The sequence below is a fragment of the Thunnus maccoyii genome, chromosome 17, assembly GCF_910596095.1.
Source record: "Thunnus maccoyii chromosome 17, fThuMac1.1, whole genome shotgun sequence".
Lineage (NCBI taxonomy): Eukaryota > Metazoa > Chordata > Actinopteri > Scombriformes > Scombridae > Thunnus > Thunnus maccoyii.
This window is the reverse complement of record NC_056549.1, coordinates 8,317,104-8,335,656: the sequence shown is the minus strand read 5'-3', so window position 1 is coordinate 8,335,656 and position 18,553 is coordinate 8,317,104. Positions and strand designations below refer to the sequence as shown.

At 40.6% G+C, this 18,553-nt stretch overlaps 2 protein-coding genes across 13 annotated transcripts in view; one reads left to right on the top strand and one right to left on the bottom strand.

Moving 5' to 3' along the window:
- Nucleotides 1–298: 298 nt before the first annotated feature.
- fbxo16 (F-box protein 16) lies at nucleotides 299–11,439 on the bottom strand. 10 transcript variants are annotated; one of them, XM_042390903.1, is made up of 10 exons: nucleotides 11,261–11,339; nucleotides 9,444–9,515; nucleotides 6,836–6,943; nucleotides 6,231–6,266; nucleotides 5,906–6,112; nucleotides 5,628–5,795; nucleotides 5,230–5,480; nucleotides 3,768–3,879; nucleotides 2,275–2,533; nucleotides 299–563 (listed from the first exon to the last, which is right to left on the bottom strand). In XM_042390903.1, the coding sequence occupies exons 2-10, from the start codon at nucleotides 9,486–9,488 to the stop codon at nucleotides 553–555; spliced, it is 1,197 nt and encodes a 398-aa protein (XP_042246837.1). In that variant the 5' UTR covers nucleotides 9,489–9,515; nucleotides 11,261–11,339; the 3' UTR covers nucleotides 299–552. The 10 variants fall into 10 exon arrangements, with proteins under 10 accessions (XP_042246837.1, XP_042246831.1, XP_042246832.1 ...); XM_042390897.1 differs by having other exon boundaries at nucleotides 300–586; XM_042390898.1 differs by having other exon boundaries at nucleotides 300–586; nucleotides 5,230–5,477.
- fzd3a (frizzled class receptor 3a) overlaps nucleotides 11,076–18,553 on the top strand; it is a 21,295-nt gene continuing 13,817 nt past the window's right edge. Inside the window, exons 1-2 of one of the 3 annotated variants that reach the window (XM_042390894.1) lie at nucleotides 11,076–11,214; nucleotides 12,130–12,776. In XM_042390894.1, the coding sequence (XP_042246828.1) occupies nucleotides 12,576–12,776 (201 nt within the window). In that variant the 5' untranslated portion in view covers nucleotides 11,076–11,214; nucleotides 12,130–12,575. Of the gene's footprint in view, nucleotides 11,215–11,424; nucleotides 11,514–12,129; nucleotides 12,777–18,553 lie in introns of those variants that run through there. The other 2 variants (XM_042390896.1, XM_042390895.1) reach the window with 2 other exon arrangements.

Here is an 18,553-nt window from a genome sequence, read left to right as displayed (position 1 = left end):
TAACTGCTGGACACAAGATGTCTTCTACTTCTGTAAAGTCAATTCTTAGTGTTTGTGCTCTGGAGGCTTCACATCACGCTTAAGTAAGTTGTTTACTGGATCACGATTGGCTCCGAGCCAGTTGTGATGTTATGAATCGTGCTTGTCGTTAAACGCCTTTAACTCAGATTTAAGTTGAGCACATTGAAACTTTCCACTTTCAGCAGATAAAAAGTGAAAACAGCTTTTGAGTGTCAAACTCTGCACATACATCCTGCAAACATCTAAAGTGAAGTAACAATATATATATATATATATATATAATATATAAGATAGAAGAGAGACTTTAAAGTTAGAAATGATTGAGACCTTTAGTAATTTCTGCAGTTATTTTCTCACAGTGTCAAAATAATTATTTGTAAATGTCAGCTCTGTCTTCTGCAGTTGTAGATTACATTACATGTGCCAAATACATCAAAATACATCTCGTGACATGAGTTCAGATTCTTGTTCTGGTGTCTTCCTGAAGGGGGCGACATGCTTCACTCCTCATCTTCTGTTTGTGCTGCAGGTTCAGTTCAGGGCTGAAATTCAAACAGCGGAGTACCTGGGATTGATTATAAAAATCCATTTAGCAAGTCACTTTTCCAATAAAGGTTTAAATTGTTAAACAAAACCATTTTACATGTGAGAAATCTGATCAATCATATGCTCCAGTGGTGCTGATGGGGTCACATTAGCCGCAGTGGTTTTGGGTAGTTTCATGATGCAGATGGTTGCAACACTTCTGCCAATAAGCAAATTATTTAAGCTCCTTTAATAATGAACATGGATGTCATTAACACATTCCTGTTAGATCATTTTAACTACTGATTGTCTCATGTGCTCACGTGATATTTAAGACTGCTCTTTTTTTGTTGTCTGTCGGCAAAATTCAAGAATCAGAACACTTCCACTTGTTCGCTTTAGAAAGTTGTTGCATTTTGCATTACGATTAATTATTAGAAAGCCATCATTGGCAAATAATGTATATTGAAGAACTTAAAGACAAGTGGAATTAAGCCATTATTAATGTTATTGACTACACAAGGCAATTCACTCTGCTGTAATGAAATATCTTTGAGTAAAATAAGACCAGTGGTGGAAAGTAACTAAGTACATTTACTCAAGTACTATACTTAAGTACAATTTAGAGGTACTTGCACTTAACTTGAGTATTTCCATTTGATGCTACTTTATTCTTCAACTCCACTACATTTCAGAGGGAAATACTGTACTTGACAGCTTTAGTTACTTTTCAGATGAAGATTTGACACAATGGATAATATAACAAGCTTTTAAAATACAACACATTGTTAAAGATGAAACCAGTGGTTTCCAACCTTTTTGGCTTGTGACGTCTAACAAAAAGCAGTGTGTAGTCGGGGTCACATTTCACATGTCTATGAGTTGTTAACAGCTCCACCAAATAGTGATTTTTCCCTCTAAACTTCTCACATGCTTTCATTTCAATAAATGTTTAATATTTCACCAAAAATCAAAGATTAGAGAAGAAGTCCAAAAACTGAAAACAGATTTATCTGGTGACCATTTGGAGGGGCCCAACCCCTAGGTTGGGAAACAATGGACTAAACTAGCTAACTGTATATAAAGTAGTTGAAACTAGCTCCACCTCCAGCAGCTACAACAGTAACATGCTGCTCTAACACTGATGCTTCACTATTAATAATCTAATGATGTCATATATAATAATATATCAGTCAGAGGGACCAAACCACTACTTTTACTGCAATACTTTAACTACATCAAGCTCATAATACTTATGTACTTTTACTTAAGTAGGATTTTTCATGCAGGACTTTTACTTGTAATGGAGTATTTTTTATTTACATTGCTGTATTGTTCCTTTTACTTAAGGATCTGAGTACTTCATCCACCACTGAATAAGACTCATACAAGAGCAAACAGAAATGTTCATACTTTTCTAACAACAGTTCATCCTAATGGAGATCCTTCAATGAGAGAAAACCATCAAGTGTAGTTATAAATATTTTGTATTTTGTCAGACAGATGTTCTTTTAGCGAGATACTTCTACCGCTTTACTTTAGGAAGACTAAAATGTTCCGAATCAATAATTTACATCCACTCAAGACTTAGTTACAATACATAAAACATTGAATTTTTCTGCAGAATCAGTCGTTTTTAACCCCTAATTTGTCCCCAATGCATTTCTTGCTGTGTGCTTACATCATATTCAGCCCAGAGGAGTGAATGAAGGAGCTATGATTACTCACTGGGAGCGCTCCTGTGTGAGCGCTGGGATGCCCTGAGTGCCTCCACACTCAGCCTGGGCACCGCCGTCCTCACCGGCCCCGGACGTATCCCAGCATTCCACTGGGCCAGCCGCAGCAGGGTCTTGGCGGTCTCCTTGGCGATGGGGTAGTCAGGACTGCGAGACGCCCAGTGGGGTCGAGACTGATGAGGAGGAGGAGGAGGAGGAGGAGGAGGAGGAGAGGGAGGATGCTTAGGTCTGCAGTTTGAGCTGAGGAACATCTGGAGGACGTGAAAGACAAAAGTTTTCAGAGAACCGGGGTTTCACTGGTTACCAAACAATTAGAAAAATGAATCTTTACTAAATCTGAATCTCTATTATGTTACATTTCACAACAGTTCCCTTGTTTTTTTGCTTAAATGTTGCAGTTGTGACTATAACCAGGCACTAAGGGAAGGCAGCTTAATTTATATAACACATTTCATACACTGGGGCAAATTTAAAGTGCTTTACAGAGTAATAAAAATACAGTAAAGGTAAAAGATTTACAATTAAAAAGAGTGAGAGAACAGACAGAGATACACAAAATAAAATACTCAAAAAGCAAACTAGTGCAGTTCAAATCAAGTGAAATAAAAAGATAAAAGAACACAACCAATACTCCCACTTTTAGCTGCACATTGTGAGTGAACCCACGTGTTTTTCTGTAATTTTCTTATCTGTCGTCCTCCCTGATTCTACTCTTGATCCAATATTTACCACAGATCTCACCGCCTGAGGCAGACGAGACTCATAGATTCTCCTTTCAGTCAAAAATTGATGGATGCTTTTCATCCATCTGTGGATGGTGAGGTTTCTGACCGATGGTGACTCGTGTGTAAGTAAGCATTACCGGGAAAAAACAATTAAAATGAAGACTACTTAAAAGCTCAGCTAAAAAGATGAGCTTTTAGCCATTACAAGATAGAGTAGACAGTGTAAAATAGCAAAGTTTTTAGCTTAAAAGTGGTCAGTCGGGGCTTGTCTAATATGATCTGGGAGGTTATTCCAGGTCTGTGTTGCATGATGACAAAACGCTGCTTCACCATGTTTTGTTGGGACAACAGATGTCCTAAGAGTCCTAGAAGGTTCATATGACACAAGCATGTCAGAGATGTATTTTGGGCCCAGTGTAAGGATTTTAGAACTGGTGTAATGTGGTCATATTTCATAGTTTTCATTTCAGTTATTACAATAAATTCACCAAAGCCTGAATATTTAATGCCGCAGTGTCCTCTATCTCACCCTCTTTTTCAAACACAATCATCAGCATAATTTGGCTTCCCCCCTCCTGTCACCTCCCTCACCGAGCAGCTCATCATTAACATGCATTACTGTGTAAACGCTGCTCCATAATGCATGATGCCTGCTGGTTGCGCAGTCTCCCCCGACATTTATCGGCTCCCTTTGATTCATACGAGGAGGTCACAGCCACAGTGGGGTGACGGTGGTGATGATGAATGGAGGGTAGTTTACCAGCGATTTGGCTTTGCGTAGTTTGTAATTCGCCTCAGACAGTGTTTTCTTCCTCCCGTCGTCTGGCTTCGGTGTGATACTGGGGCAGGTGGTGGCTCTGCTCCTTGTTTGCCTGCAGGTGGAACAACAGGATGAACATTTCAGTGGATCTGCGGTACCCTGTGAAAGTATTCAGACACATTAATCATTTATCTCCACCAGTTACAGTGTATATTCATTAGCTGCAGCAATGTTTTGATCTCGGTAACCCCCAGTTAATGGTCAAAGAGCAAAATGTGGATGTTGCTCTGCAAAAAAACACACATTTTGTTAATTATATTATCTAATTATACAATATAGTGTACGTCTAAAAGTATGTGGACAACCAAACATTATTCCCAAGTGTGCATTCTGCAACCATGAGCACTAATTTGCTGCTAGAACAGTCTCCACTCTTCTGTTTTCAGGCTTTCCACAGGATTTTGGAAACCGGCTGAAGGGATTTGCCACATTTCAGCCACGAGAGCACATCGGGCGCTGATGTTGGGCCATAAAACCTGGGTCACGGTCAGTGTTCCAGTTCATCCCAGAAGTGTTGGATCGGGTTTGGTCGAGGTGGGAGGTCTGTGCAGGCCGGTCAAGTTCTTCCACAGCAAAGTGGGAAAAACCATTTCTGTGTGGAGCTGGTTTTGGGCACGGGAGCATTGTCATGTTGAAACAGGAAAGGCCAAAAACAAACTGTTGCCAAAAAGCTGGAAGCACACTAGCATTAAAGGATGCTTTGACGTTTTCTCAAGTCTATCTTAAAACAATGCTCACATACCCATGTACACATTAAAAGGGTTAAAGGTTGCTGTAATTGTTCTTCTTGTCCACACTGGCTGTTAAGAGACTTCCTCTTACCGCAACTCCAGTTTAAGAAATGGGGACAAAATCTACAGGCCTCCGTGCAAAAATGCATGCAAGGTTTCAGCAGTCAGGGTTATCACAATATATAACAAATCAAGTGGGAATTTCCCAACATCATGAATGTCTTTTCAGTTTCTTTCAGTTTGCACTACATGAATGGACTTTGCAATGCATTTTTGCACAGAACAAGGACTGCAGAATTTGTCCCCTCATGTGTTAGATTGAAATCATGTTAGGGAAGGGATCTCTTCATGGCCAGTATAGACAGCAACCAGAACTGTTTCAGTGTACATATGGGCATGTGAGTGTTATTTTAAGACAAACATGAAAAAAGTGGAAGATATCCTTCAAGATTTCCTTTAGGAACTAGCACAAACTTTGAAATACAGCCCCAGAACAAACATACACAAACATGTCCACATACTTTTGGCCATATAGATTGAAGGTGAGCATTGCATCTGAATATCTATCAGTTTAACTATCTACTAACTACTAACAGTTCTTGATATACGATCCATTTATGGATTTATGGACTTTCTAATGACACTAATGAGCCACATGAAAGCAGTCTTACGCTCTGAGGGCTTGCTCGATGGAGTCCAGGTTGTCAAGGTAGTTGAAGCGTAGTGTGTCTTTAGGACATCTGTCAGAATCTCTCCATGGCGGCGGTACAGTCGGCTGCTTCTCCTTTCTCGCACCAGTCCTGGAGATGCTTTCACCTCGCTGTGTGGCCGACGCTGGACACTCCTCACCGAGGAAAACTGCTTCTGATGGATCTTCATGTCTACTGCTGATTGTTGTCACATCTGGGACCACAAACTGCTGCTGAGATAAGGCAGTGGAGGTGAACAGTACATCTACCTTTTTTTTCTAGTGCTTTATATTTAAGAAAAACAAATCATGAGAACTGAATAAGCTGAACTTTGAGCTAATTTTAAGTCTGACACAACTTGAAAAATGACCTCTGCAGACCTTTAGACGTGGCTTGAGTTGCAGCTCTTGCACAGTCTGGATGTAGTGTCTCTTCCAGACGCCCTGCTCAAACGGCGTGGGGGAGAAGTTGATGCACCAGCCGAGCCTCAGACACTTAGGCATCCACAGCTGGTCCAGCTCCACTATGCTCTTCCAGTGCCAGCTCACCTGCCCGCAGAGGATAACACCATACGTCACACCAATAATCTCCAGGGCACCAGAAATGAGTTTTGCCTCCAATCTGTAGATACTGTATGTATTATGAGCAGTTTGTGTACCTGGGCGCAGCGGCAGAGGCTGCGGGGGTCAAGGAAGGAGAAGAGGTAGAGGCAGAGGGCTCTGGGCAGCAGGCAGGTGAAGTCTGCGGCCTGCAGAGGGAGCCGTCTGCTCACACTGAGGCTCAGGAACCTGAGCTGCTCCACCGAACAGCTCAGCACAAAGTCCTGCAGCACTGCCCTCCTCTGGCTGTCAGACCACCTGTCAAACTGACAAGGAAGATGAAAGAATATAATAATGCTTCAGTTGAACCGAGCTGGTTGCGAAATGGACTCCACAGAGTGTGTGTGTATATACTGGATCTCTGCTTGTCTGCTTTCAACTTACCCACTTTGCCAGAAGGCTTCTTCTCTCCTCAAACACCTGAAGAAGAAGAAAGATGACCTGATGTTTGGCCCAAATGAGACCTTTTGGGTCCTACTTATAGTATGACTTGTTGTAAGCTGTTAAAAACCTAATTTCATAAACACAGTAAGATTAACTGTCTGTGACTTCATCCCTGGACTGCAGACGTATTTCAATCTTATTTTTTCCTACAAGAATGTGTGAGGATTTACTATCTACTATCTTTACTATTGTTTAAGGGTGCAAAAGGCTTAATTCTGGTCATGCTAGCACAAAGTAAACCACGTCTTATCTGTGCGTCAATGGAAACTTTTTAACTCCACTTTTTTTTACTTTACTAAATATTCCTCTATGAGAATGTCCAAAACATTTCAGTTTATAAAACTACTTCAAAATCCATCAGATAAAGTCAGACAACCAGTCAATAGTGAGAAAACTTTCCATCTAATAATCATAGTTGACAGCATCTGTACGATGTGATATTATAATAAGTCAAAGGGTAAGTATATATATAATAAAAACTGTATAATGGATTGTAAACATCTTGTTCTTTCCTTATTGTTACAGGAGAGATGAGCAGACCCGACCTTGCTGTTGGACAGCGGGTGGTTCAGAGGTGTCCAGGCGCTCAGTTTGGTCTGCATCTTTGCACAGTTGGCAGATGATCTCGGTGCAAGTGGCATCTTTCTGCTCAACTGGTGACACAACAGATGGATGATGTGCTAAAATACATAAAATGTAACATTATTCATGTGTTTGGTGCTATTTCCACAGAGATTTTTTCACATTTTCAGTGGTTATTCACTTCAGCTTCATCACTTACAGGCTTGTGTTTGACCTTCTTCTAAACTATTGATGTTATGTAACATACCAGCTTTATAACACTTAGAGTGTATGTAGTCTAGTCTAATCTAATGTGATGTCAGATGATAATCTTGCTGCCTCTCTGCTATATATTCTCCATCTCTCTTGTTATCATATTAGTGCGAACTGTAAGCTAATAACAAACCATTTTTAATTCTGTATCTTGTAAAAACAAGTCAGGAGAAACTTCCATAGTCGAAAAAGATTCCAACGTGACACACACACTTAACACCGCAGTGTTATATGAGCTAACAGTACATTGTTGCTCAGAACTGTACAACACACTCCTCTGGTATTTAACTCACCATCAGTTCTCCTCTGCTGGCAGAAGATAATAAATCTAACTCCTAAAAACACTTTCTCTCTACGTGCATTCTCCTCATGGCTTTTATGTCCGTACACCCAACTCTTCTCTTTCTCTTCTTCTTCCCACTTTCCTGTGCATAGTTTACTTGTTTCCATAGGAACCGCGAGTGCAGCTTTCCTTACATGGACAGGCTGTCACAGCCTGTCACACACAGGGGGTGCAGCGCTGCAAAGCAAACCACAGCGGAGTGTGTGTAGTGTGGAGCGTGCAGACGTCAGTGGCTCTAATGATGACAAATGTAGTGCAGAAGGCCTGACGCTGCAACTGCTGCAGAAGACACCATCTGTTTCTGATACACTGAGCGCACAAAACATGTTTCACAGCTTTAAGATTTCAGATTATGTTTGAGGACATGTGTGTCAAACTTAAAGAACAGAATTAATTCAGTAATTGGAATATATTTTTGGACACTATTCTGTATCAATAATCTTCTACACCACTGGTTCACAACCTGGTGATCCCAACCCCCACCAGGGGTGGCCTAAGCTTCATGGGGGGTCGCAAGGCCTTCTTGATTTCTTGAGGGCCGTGAGAAAACTGTGAGAAAATATATATACAGTATGTCTCAGCATTTCATTAATTTCTGTGAAGAAAAAAAGTAAATGTAATTGTTATTTTTAAAGTTTAGATTGTTATTTAAAATGTAAACTTAAATAGACATGAACACAAGCTGCATTCACAGAGCTTCACTCTCACTTAAACAGCCTTTTCCTGCATTAGAAAAGCACGTAGTTAAAACAACCAAACAGTTAACATCAGGGAGATAGAAACGCTGAATATATCAAAAAGAAGCCTATTAAGTATGTATGATAGTTAAACATTAAAAACTATATATAATACAGACAGAATTGCATAAGAATTCCTAAAAATAAGAGGAAAACTCATCTCTGATGCAGTGAAATATTCACAGGAAATAATCTGCTCAATATTCATCCAAACTGCCCGCTTTGCATAAACTTCCTGCAGTTACTGTGTTCACTACACTATTAGTGTTCATTGTACAGTTTATCAGTTATTCTTTACTCTTATTGTTATGCATTGAATATAATATGAAATATCCATAAGATATGTCAGTTGGTCAGGGGTCTGTCAGTTTTCTCTAGAATAGGGGTCCCTTAAGGAAAAAGGTTGTTGCACATACACAAATACAGCAGGTCAACCTGGTAAAGGTTAAAATTAATGTTTAAATGTATATATTACATACAGTATATTATATATATGAAGTATATGTAACTTCAAAATATTCAAAATTCAAATTATTTCCATTATCATTATTAGTAGTAGTACAAGGAGTTGCAGTAGTACAGCAGGTCTTGGCTTGCTGGTTTTTCTAATGTGGGCCTGATATCAATTTTTCGGCCTATTTTGTAACTAGCAACAACAAAAAACCCTCAGTCCCACCAGTCAGAGAAGTTTTTCATTCAAAAGCATAAAACCTGCTCGTCCTCGGATGAGCGGCCGCGCGCAACGAAGACAGAAAACGTGCAGTGAAGAAAGAGACAGAAAGTGCGTCAAGTTACACAAACACACACAGAGCACAGCCGGAAACAACGCAGCCGGCCTTCAAAGTAAAACTCCTTGTTTTCTTAATTTTTTTCTATATTAATAACTTAAAATTTTTGCTATTCTTGTTATCTAATATCTTACTTTTGATACTTCACATTTATATTATTGAAGAAAATTGGTTGTATTATGTTTACAAACCTTTAAACTTTGACTTGCTGCTGTAACAACTCAATTTGCACAAGTAGGGTGCATTAAAGTCTTAATACAAATTGGTCAGTACCTCGTGAGTACCTGAGGAGTAGCCTACAATATAATATTTCTGCTTTCCAGTCTTCCTATTCATTTTAATTCTGGGTAAAGTTGTCTTATTGCTGCAGTGATGTGTTTTGTTCCTGTGGTTGAAAGTGAAGGTACTTTCTTTACAAACAGGTTTATCATGGAGGAAATGAAAATCTCACCACTGGGTCCAGCGTACTTGTTGTTTCCAAAGCTTTCAACCACATCTCTCAGTTGTCATCAAGATGTTTTCACTGTTATTAAGAATGAACAAGAATGTTATTTGGTGTGAAACTCCCGGTTACTTAACTTCAGTCTCATCAGAGATCATCATAACTATGCAACAAGAGGCAGCTTAACAAACATTATTCCTTTCAGATTCAATTTCTGCAGACAAAAACACGTTTTTACACACTGCTGCAGTTATCTGGAACAGTTCTCCAAGTTCTCTGAAGGAACAACAGACAGAGAGTGGTTTTGAACTTTTGGTAAATAAATGATGGTTGGTGAGAAGCCAATCATAAGTGTGTTTTGCTTGTTGTATGATTCTTCTGTTTTTGTCTTTGTCTGTTGGTTAGTTTGATTGTGTGTTTTGTTATTGCATGTGTTTGGTTTTAACCTTTTATGGCTTGTGACCCCATAAAATAAAGCAATGTCTACCTGAGACCCCTTGTCACACGTTGCATTGTAATGAAAGATGACTTATTATGTTTTATTTTAAAAACTTAGAAGCTTACGGAGATAAAATGCAGGAATTCACAAATAAATAAAGTGTATATACTAAGTTGTGTATTGTCAGGACTGAGTGACTGCAGTATTACATGTGCTTTTATTGTTGTCAGATAAGTCTATCTACCTCGATGAGGCTTTTCATTTTTCTTTTTTTTTCTCACAGTTTTGATTATTGAAATTTTCCAGGCATATGTGAATCAGTAGTTCAGTTTCTAAGTCTAAATGTCCATTTCAGGACAGGTAAGTATACATAGGTAAATACCGCTATACATGGAGATATAGACATTAATAGTGATAATAAAAGTGAAGTAAAATGTACTTAACTGAAAACAAATAGAGAGATAGTAGTAGTGATACTAAAAATCTATGTTGAAAATAATTAATTATACAGACAAGAGTACTCCTCTATTTGGAATAATCCATCTATTGAAATAAGACAAAAAAAACCTTGTTTATGGAAATCCTGGCTGGAGGGGAATTTGAATAAGATTGGAGATCTGTATAAGGTTAGGGTGTTTTTATCATTTCAAGACATTAGTGAACATTTCAGTCTGAAAGAGAAGAGGGATTTTTGGACACACCTCCTGTTAAGAAGTAGCACTGGAGCCCCAGGCGACCCTCATAGTTGATGATGCGTGGGATACAGTATTAAGTATCAAATGATGTGCCTTAAAATGTTATGTCTATATGCTGATACCTTATTTTCCCTCTATGTATTTGTATTTAACATGGATGTATTGTTTATATGGAAATGTTTGTTTAGATAAAATGTTTGATGATTGTAATGTTTGATAGATAAATAAAAAATAATAGAGAGATGGTGGAAGAGTGATACTAAAAATATAAGTAAAAAAATCGAAAATTAATAAATAATAAATAAAAATAAAATAAAATAAAAATAGAGAGATAGTAATGTTGATGCTAAAAATCTCAGTAAAATGAATTCATTAAAAATAAATAAATAAAAAAACATTTTGAAAAAGAGGCTTTTAGTTGGACAGTTTAGACGGGAAGACATTTTCAAAATGGCGTCAGCTTGACGCTCAGCAGGGAGGAGGAGGAGGAGGACGAGAAGGAGGAGGGGGGAAGAGGTTAGAGGAGGAGGAGGAGGAGGAGAGGAGAAGAGAGGAGAGGAGGGGACATTCAGACAGACATTGTTACCAACTCGAGGAGCGGCGCAGACCTCGTTGCTACACGTGAATTTTTCGGCACAACATTCAGGTAAAAAGTTCCTTCAAATTAAACCGGTTTATCTTTCATCTCGTACCGGGAGTGTTTCCCATCAACGGCCGCCTCCTCTGCTGCCGCCCGGCTCGGCTACATTTGCAACGGTTACTCTCAGTTAGGATGAACTAACCGTCATCTTTTGTCTCCCGCTGCGTAGCTTCACATTTTATCTGTTTAATTCAATAAAAATCCGCTTTTAAGTGTGTCAGTTACAACCGGACACGAACAACCGTTACACTTTTAACGGCAGCGGTTTAAATTCATGCTAGGAGGAGGCAGAGGAGGACGCGCAGGTAGCTGCTAACACACTAAATATCACTTACAAGAAAAATTAACCTTTAAAAATGTTCGCCGGGTTTGTTTTAACATTCGTGTTGTAAAGTAGACGCATGTTTACAAGAAAGTCTTATTTGTGTTTTGCTTGTCAAGTGAATGGAAAGCTGTTGGTTGTGTTTATGGGTGTGTACCGTTAATTTACATATAATTGTCTAAACTGTGTCACAGCATTAAAATACACCAGTACCAGAGATAAATGGATAAATTACCATAAGGTCACTTCTACTTATTCTACCATAAAAACACTGTTAATACCCAAAGAAATACATTTATACCACTAATGCTTTGTTTATTCACCTTATATGTGATTATTACTCCTGACAATGATATATAGCTGTTAATTAATGCTGTTAATTTTTATCATTCATTCATACAACCCACCCACTACAGCACTTAAAAAGCAATTACCACCCCTCTTGAAACAGGCTTTTGTGTGTTTTTTTCTCAATTACAGCCTGTAATTAGTCAAATTTCCATTAAAAAATGGTCAGTTCTGTGGTACCATCTTCAAAATGCACCGTATATGTTGCTAATGAGCAGACTGAATTGAATTTTCCTGCTTTCATTTTTCAGATCACAGGCTGAAACATCATCTACGTCAGCGGCGGCTGTCAGACATATTTGTCCGGAGCATCACTGCCTGTCCTTCCGAGGTGGGAGGAGGGAGTAGCGCGAGAGACGTTCGGTCACAGCTCAGCATCTTAAAGGACCACAGCATCTCTCAGGTGATGGAGGTCTTGTGACGCGCCGCCGCAGCCTGCCGCCGTCCGAAATCCCACGGGCAATGGATGCAGCCAGCTTCAGCCATGGCCGTGTCGGATTACGCCGCCAGACTGTTTCTCTGTGATGTGAAGAGGAGGAAGGGTCGCAGACTACCAGACAGTCCTAAACACTCCATAAGCCTTGTGATTTCTCCTTCCTGGTGACGGAGCCAGATGCAAACAGGGTTTAACCTCTCTTCCTAACCAACCACCCTCCCCCCCACCCTCTCTTCTTCTCTTCTCCTGTACGGACCAATCATGGATCTCCTGTGGGCGCTGTCTGTGTCCATGTTGACCGTATGTGTCGCCATCCCCATGGATGCAGCTGCTGGGAGCCACAGCCTGTTCACCTGCGAGCCCATCACCCTGCGCATGTGTCAGGGGCTGCCCTACAACTCCACATTCATGCCCAACATACTGAACCACTACGACCAGCAAACCGCCGCTCTCGCCATGGAGGTACAGTAACAATGCTGAGAGATGTAAAAAGCTTCTGCTATGTCCATATTATTACTGCTCAACTAGAGCTGAAACAATCAATCAATCAGCAACTGTTTTGATAATTGAAAATGCCTAATATGTGTTAGTTCCAGCTTTTAACTTGTGAGGATTTGCAGCTTTTCTTTGTCTCATGAAAGAGTAAAATGAATATCTTTGACCTGTAGACTGTAAATCAGACACAACAAGTGTTTCGAAGACGTCACCTCGAGCTTTAGGATATTGTGATTTTTACTATTTTCTGACATTTTATGGACCAAACGATTGATCGATTCATTGAGAAATAATCTCTAGCTGCATACCTTTATCCGACATTCCCTAAAAAATCCAGGACAGATAGTTGCTGATATTTTGTGCTGTTGAATTCTGACCAATAAGGTGTCACTTTCTCCTTGTTGTCATTTCGACCATAATGAGACTCACTGAAATGTAGGATTTGGAAGTTGTTTTAGTTGCATTAGCAGGTTTGTGGACCTCACCCATCTATTCGATGTAGGCTTTTTAAAATAAAACCTATAGTGTGCATATTTATAAATATTCTGATTATAAGTAAAAGTGTAAAAAGTGCAAGAAAAATGAAATAGGGGCGTCTGATCTAGTCTTAGTCATAGATAAACCTTTTTATTACAGGTGAAGAGCATAACTAACAGATATTATATAAAAGAACAAATGTGTATTGTGTGTTATTCTGAAGTGTTAGCTAGTTGTGTTGCTGTTGTTCTTATTCCCCACAAAAATTGACTTTTTGGAGATAACAAGGTTTTTATTACATCTTATTTTTTTAACTCCGTGAGCATGTTTTTGATCTGCGTTTCCTTGCCGCTCTCTTCCTGTCTCTGACCTTTTCTGAGCGTTTTCCTTTCTGGAGCTGAAACGACGAGTCGATCAGTCGATTTAGTTGATAGAAAGACAATTAATTGGCGAGTATGTTGATAATCAATTAATAGTTTCAGTCATTTTTCAAGCAAAAATGTCAAACATTGTCTGGTTCCAGTTTTTCTTACATCAATTTAAACTGAATATCTTTGGGTTTGGACAAAAGAGGACATTAATATGAAAATAATTGTTAGTTGCAGCCTTTAATATTTGAAAATTTAAGCATATTTCCATATCAGCATATATTTTTTTACAAGGTGACCTTTTCTCGTTTGTTTGCTTGTAGTATCTCCTCTCTCTTTCTTCTTGTCTGTGACCTTTTCTCAGCATTTTTCCTCGGGTCCTTTCACTCATAGTACAGTCAGACACACACACACTCACATTCAAAAGCAGACAGCATCTCTATCCACATGTATACAGTCAGGTCAGGGGGTTTGTGGAATAATCCGGCTTCCTCACATGTTAAATAAGTGCTTCTGTGTGTGTATACGTGCTGCACCACCTGCCCCATGGACATCACTAGCCTAGATTGCTATCACCACGGCTAACTGGGTATCTGCTGAGAGTTGGTAATATCAAAGTGCTAGCCTACTTTAATTTGGCTCCTCTCGCTCGGGGGATTGGGAGTGTATTACCAAAACATTAAGCAGAAAATTAAGTTTTAATATTTGTCCCTGGGGGCCCACGAGAACAGTGCATTATTAAACGCCACTGATTTAACAGGGAGTGTTGTCCTAAAATGGTTCCAGGCCGCACATCTGGCACGTTGACAGACAGACAGACAGAGTGATTTACCACAACATGTAGGGACTCCTCACATCATTTGCTGTGCTTCAAAGCCATTTTACATAACAGGCTTTTGAGTTATAAGTCAACTTGGACTGTGAGTGAAGATAACAAACTGTGCCTTGTTTCAGTTTGGTTCAGCTGATGGATTAAAGCTCTGCTTCCAGTTTTCACTCCGTGTTTTATTGTTTCTCCCCTTTTTAGATAATCTATAGATTCACCAGCCACAGCATCTCGACTGTTGTGGCTGCGTTATCCTCTTTCAAACGCGGAGATGAGCATTTAAACACAATCACGGAGCAGATGCATCACCTCGTTAAGTTAATCCCATCTTTTATATATGGCTGATCCCTCTCGAAGCTCAATCTATCGAGCAATTACTGGTCAAACGGCACCAAAACATTAGACTGGAGGCTCCGCTGGCTGTAACTATCCGCCGGTCTGTCAATCTATATTTATCTCGGTTTATCCATTCGCAGCATCGCGCATCCCATTGGCTCCCGCTCCCTCTATCACTTTTACCCTTCGACCCCACCCCGCCCTGCCTGGCACAGCAGTGATGTGGACGCGTAGAGAGAGCCCTGCCGGCCATCTGTGCCTGCTCCACCTCGCCGTGCTCAGCATAGATGCACCGAGAGGATGAGAGAGAGAGAGATGAGAGAGATGGAGGGCGGGAGGAGCCGTGTGCCACGAAAATCAGGGTTATGTAACCTCTGAGCATGGCATGCCCGGCTCTGGGAGCACGCATCACATCCTAACACATCACAGCTGCACTCGCGTTCGGAGCTCGTCTTTAGAAAAAGATGCAAACGCTCCCACCGCTGCTGTCTCGCCTGTCTGCTCATAACCACGCTCTGTGTTGAAATATTCACTCTCACAACTTCTGGGTTCAGTCACTCTATCATGTTGCACTCAAACGTCTTCACAGAGTGATTTTTTTTTTGATGCTTTCAGGAAAATACAGTTTGATTTACATTGTGCAAATCAGATAGATGTGTTTTGGCTGTGTTGTTTTTGAAGCCAAGTTAGCTTTTTACGCCTAATCACAGCGCAGTGAACAGAGAGGCACTTCTGGTTTAGACGGTGTTCACTTCGATTGGTCATGGATCAACAATTAAGTCTCTTTTAGAGCTCACAAGTGCTCGCTGAGTTTGGAAAACATATAGAAACCCCAATAGGTTCCAAATCACGGAGACTACGCCTCTGTTTGGCTCTTGTTTTTTTTCCAGATAACTCTGCCTGCATTCAGTTCATGGGAGAATTCAAAGCCTATAAGATGTTGAGTGCAGCCAAATGAGAATTGACAGTTGATTTTAAAGGGAATTAGGTCCACTGAATAGCCATGATAATGATGATGAATGCCCTGCACCGTGGAGAAACTGGGAGTTGGACGAGAACCAACGCCTGCCGTTCTTGCTGTTTTTGTCTGAGCCCCCTGAAGTGTTGTCTCTCTGAATTTCTTTTTTTTTCATTCAAGGTTTTTTCAAGGTTTTGGAAAAGTGGACGCTATTTGTCTTGATATTGTTATAAACTTATGAGAAATACCAGTAATATTTCTAAAACCAGTCTAGCGATGTTCTCATGATCATATTTCATCTAAAGGTTGGTGTTTAGGATGGTGACACAGGACCCGTTTGGTGTATGAGAGATAGACAGAAAACCACATTTACAGGCTGGATTCACACAGGGAGAAAAAAAACAGGTTTTTAACCTCATTGCACAAATAAATCTTTTATGGCTGTCTGAACAGGAAACAACACAAACAAGTCGATTTCTAAAAAAAAAACCAACAGGATTTTCTGTTTTCGGTGTTCATCCTCGCTCAGTCAGTCTTCGCTGACCGCCGAATGACCTCGCAGCTGAAGTGGGACAGTGACCTCGGGGCTGGGAATCGGCTATTTCTGTGCCACAATGATACTGTGCCACACTCTTACAAGACGATTCGGAGCGTAGCGGATTTGACTGGCATTACAAAAAGAAAAAAAAAAAAAAGAAATGGGCTAAAATCCCCTTTTTTTTTTTTTTTTTTTTTTTTTTTTTATAGAGATAGATGCACGCTGTAGCTACCGGATGAATGTAAAGTAGCGTGGCTTCATCACAGTAAATCAATTAATCTGGTACAAACTGTCCTGGGCATCCAAAGCAGATGGCATCAGGATCACGGCTTTGTGATAATATACAGAGTGATATCATCTCTTTAATGGTCATAGTTGATCAGTCCTTCGCCAATGGATTTACATATTCTTCAAGAAAATGTCACGATATGGTCCTAAACCTTCCTGTTGCTTTGTCTCTTGAGAAACAACATTTCTAAAACCTACTGTGTTGTTAAAAGTGACATTTTATATTAAATTTTCATATCAATCAACACAGCAAAAAAGGTTATTGTAGATTTTATTGTACAGTTGAAAGAAGACATCAAGTGCAGAATGATTGCAAATATCTTTTATTAGTAAAGAATTCATAGATAAACAGGAAAATAAGCTTCTTTTCCTCCTTTTGTGTTTATCAGGGGTAAATAAATGATGCTTCCATGAGGAGAGGAGATGTGGTGACGTGGTTTTCAGGAAGGGTCGGAGGAGTCATGTGACTGTCGTCGTAAAAGTAATGAGAGCAGGGACTGCACCAACGTTTTCTTCAAGGCCAGATGAGTCGAGCGAGGTTCAGGGCCGACTGAAGATAGACGAAGTTAATTCAATTAGACTGATCGGAGGTTGTGTTTACATGAAGCCAAAGCAAAGTCAAAGCAAATCATTTTTTAACGGCAGCAAGATAACAAAAAACGAATGTCGTCTTGGCTAAACAGATCCTGGTGTGTTGTTTTGTATTCTGCCCGTTTAGGCCTTTTTACTCGCTCATGTCGGTGTAACCTCTGTATATGGTATCTGTTTGTTGCGTGCAGTGACACAAAGACTAATCAATAGTCTGCTCAGTCCCACTCACACCCTTTCCCTCCTCCTTTTCCAGGTTGTTAAATCAGCCTCTTGTCTCGGGTTTTACAGTCGGTCCAGATAAACTGTGTCATGTTACAACTGTTGTACAGAATAACCCAGATACTCCACCCAGTCTGTGTGAATGGATCTGTAAAGGAGAGGTGAGGTGTGTGAGTCTCTGTAAAACGCTGATAACAGCCCTCTGATGGCTGCAAGTTTGCTCAGACATGCAGCAGTGTGCTTTAAAAAAAAAAGAAAAGAAAAAAGTGCACCATTTAACTGTTAGCTTATTGTGTTAGCAAGTAAAGATGTATCCCAGCTAAACACACACACACACACACACGTAGACACACACATAGACACACACATAGACACAACATGGTCTGATAAATCCTACCCAGCGTGACCCAGGCTATAAAAGAGCCTCTTGTTTTATTTAATGTCCAACACCGTGTTTATTGGCTGGACTGAATGAGAAGCACATCCAGAGAGCAAGTCGCTGGTCCACAACAACCTTTCTCCAAGTGTGTGTGTGTGTGTGTGTGTGTGTGTGTGTGTGTGTGTGTGTGTGTGCGCAGACACTACACACTGTCAGAACGCAAGGTTTTCAAACACTTTCTTAGCGGTGAATGACACGGCTGACTCGGTCAACCCATCCCTCTTCTCCCTCCCCCCCCTCCACCTCCCTCACCCATCTCTTTTGTCCTCCCCTTCCCCCTATGCAGGGCTCACCCGTTGCCCAGGAAACGGTCCCAATTGTGTTGTTAACAAAGGGAGCAGAGGCTTTCTTGCCTCCCGGGAGGTGGTCCCCTCCGCCCCGTACCCTGACCTCCTCGAACCCTGCTCTCCTCCTTCTTCCTCCTCCTCCTCCTCCTCCTCCTCCTCCTCCTCCTCTTCCCTGGTGATGCATCACTCGTCGTCATGGCGCTGCGCTTGGAAATTTGGAGAATTGGAATGGCAGCAGAGGAGAAAGGAGGATAAAGGAGGGGGAGAGAAATGTAGGAGGCTGAAGGAGGGAGGTTGGGGGGGTTGGGTGGGGGGGGGTGATGGGAAGAGAGGTGACTGGGACGTATTTCTAAAAAGAGCAAATCAACACAGACCAGTTGGCCACGGTGGGCTTCTTTGTCAGCAATTCATCAGTCA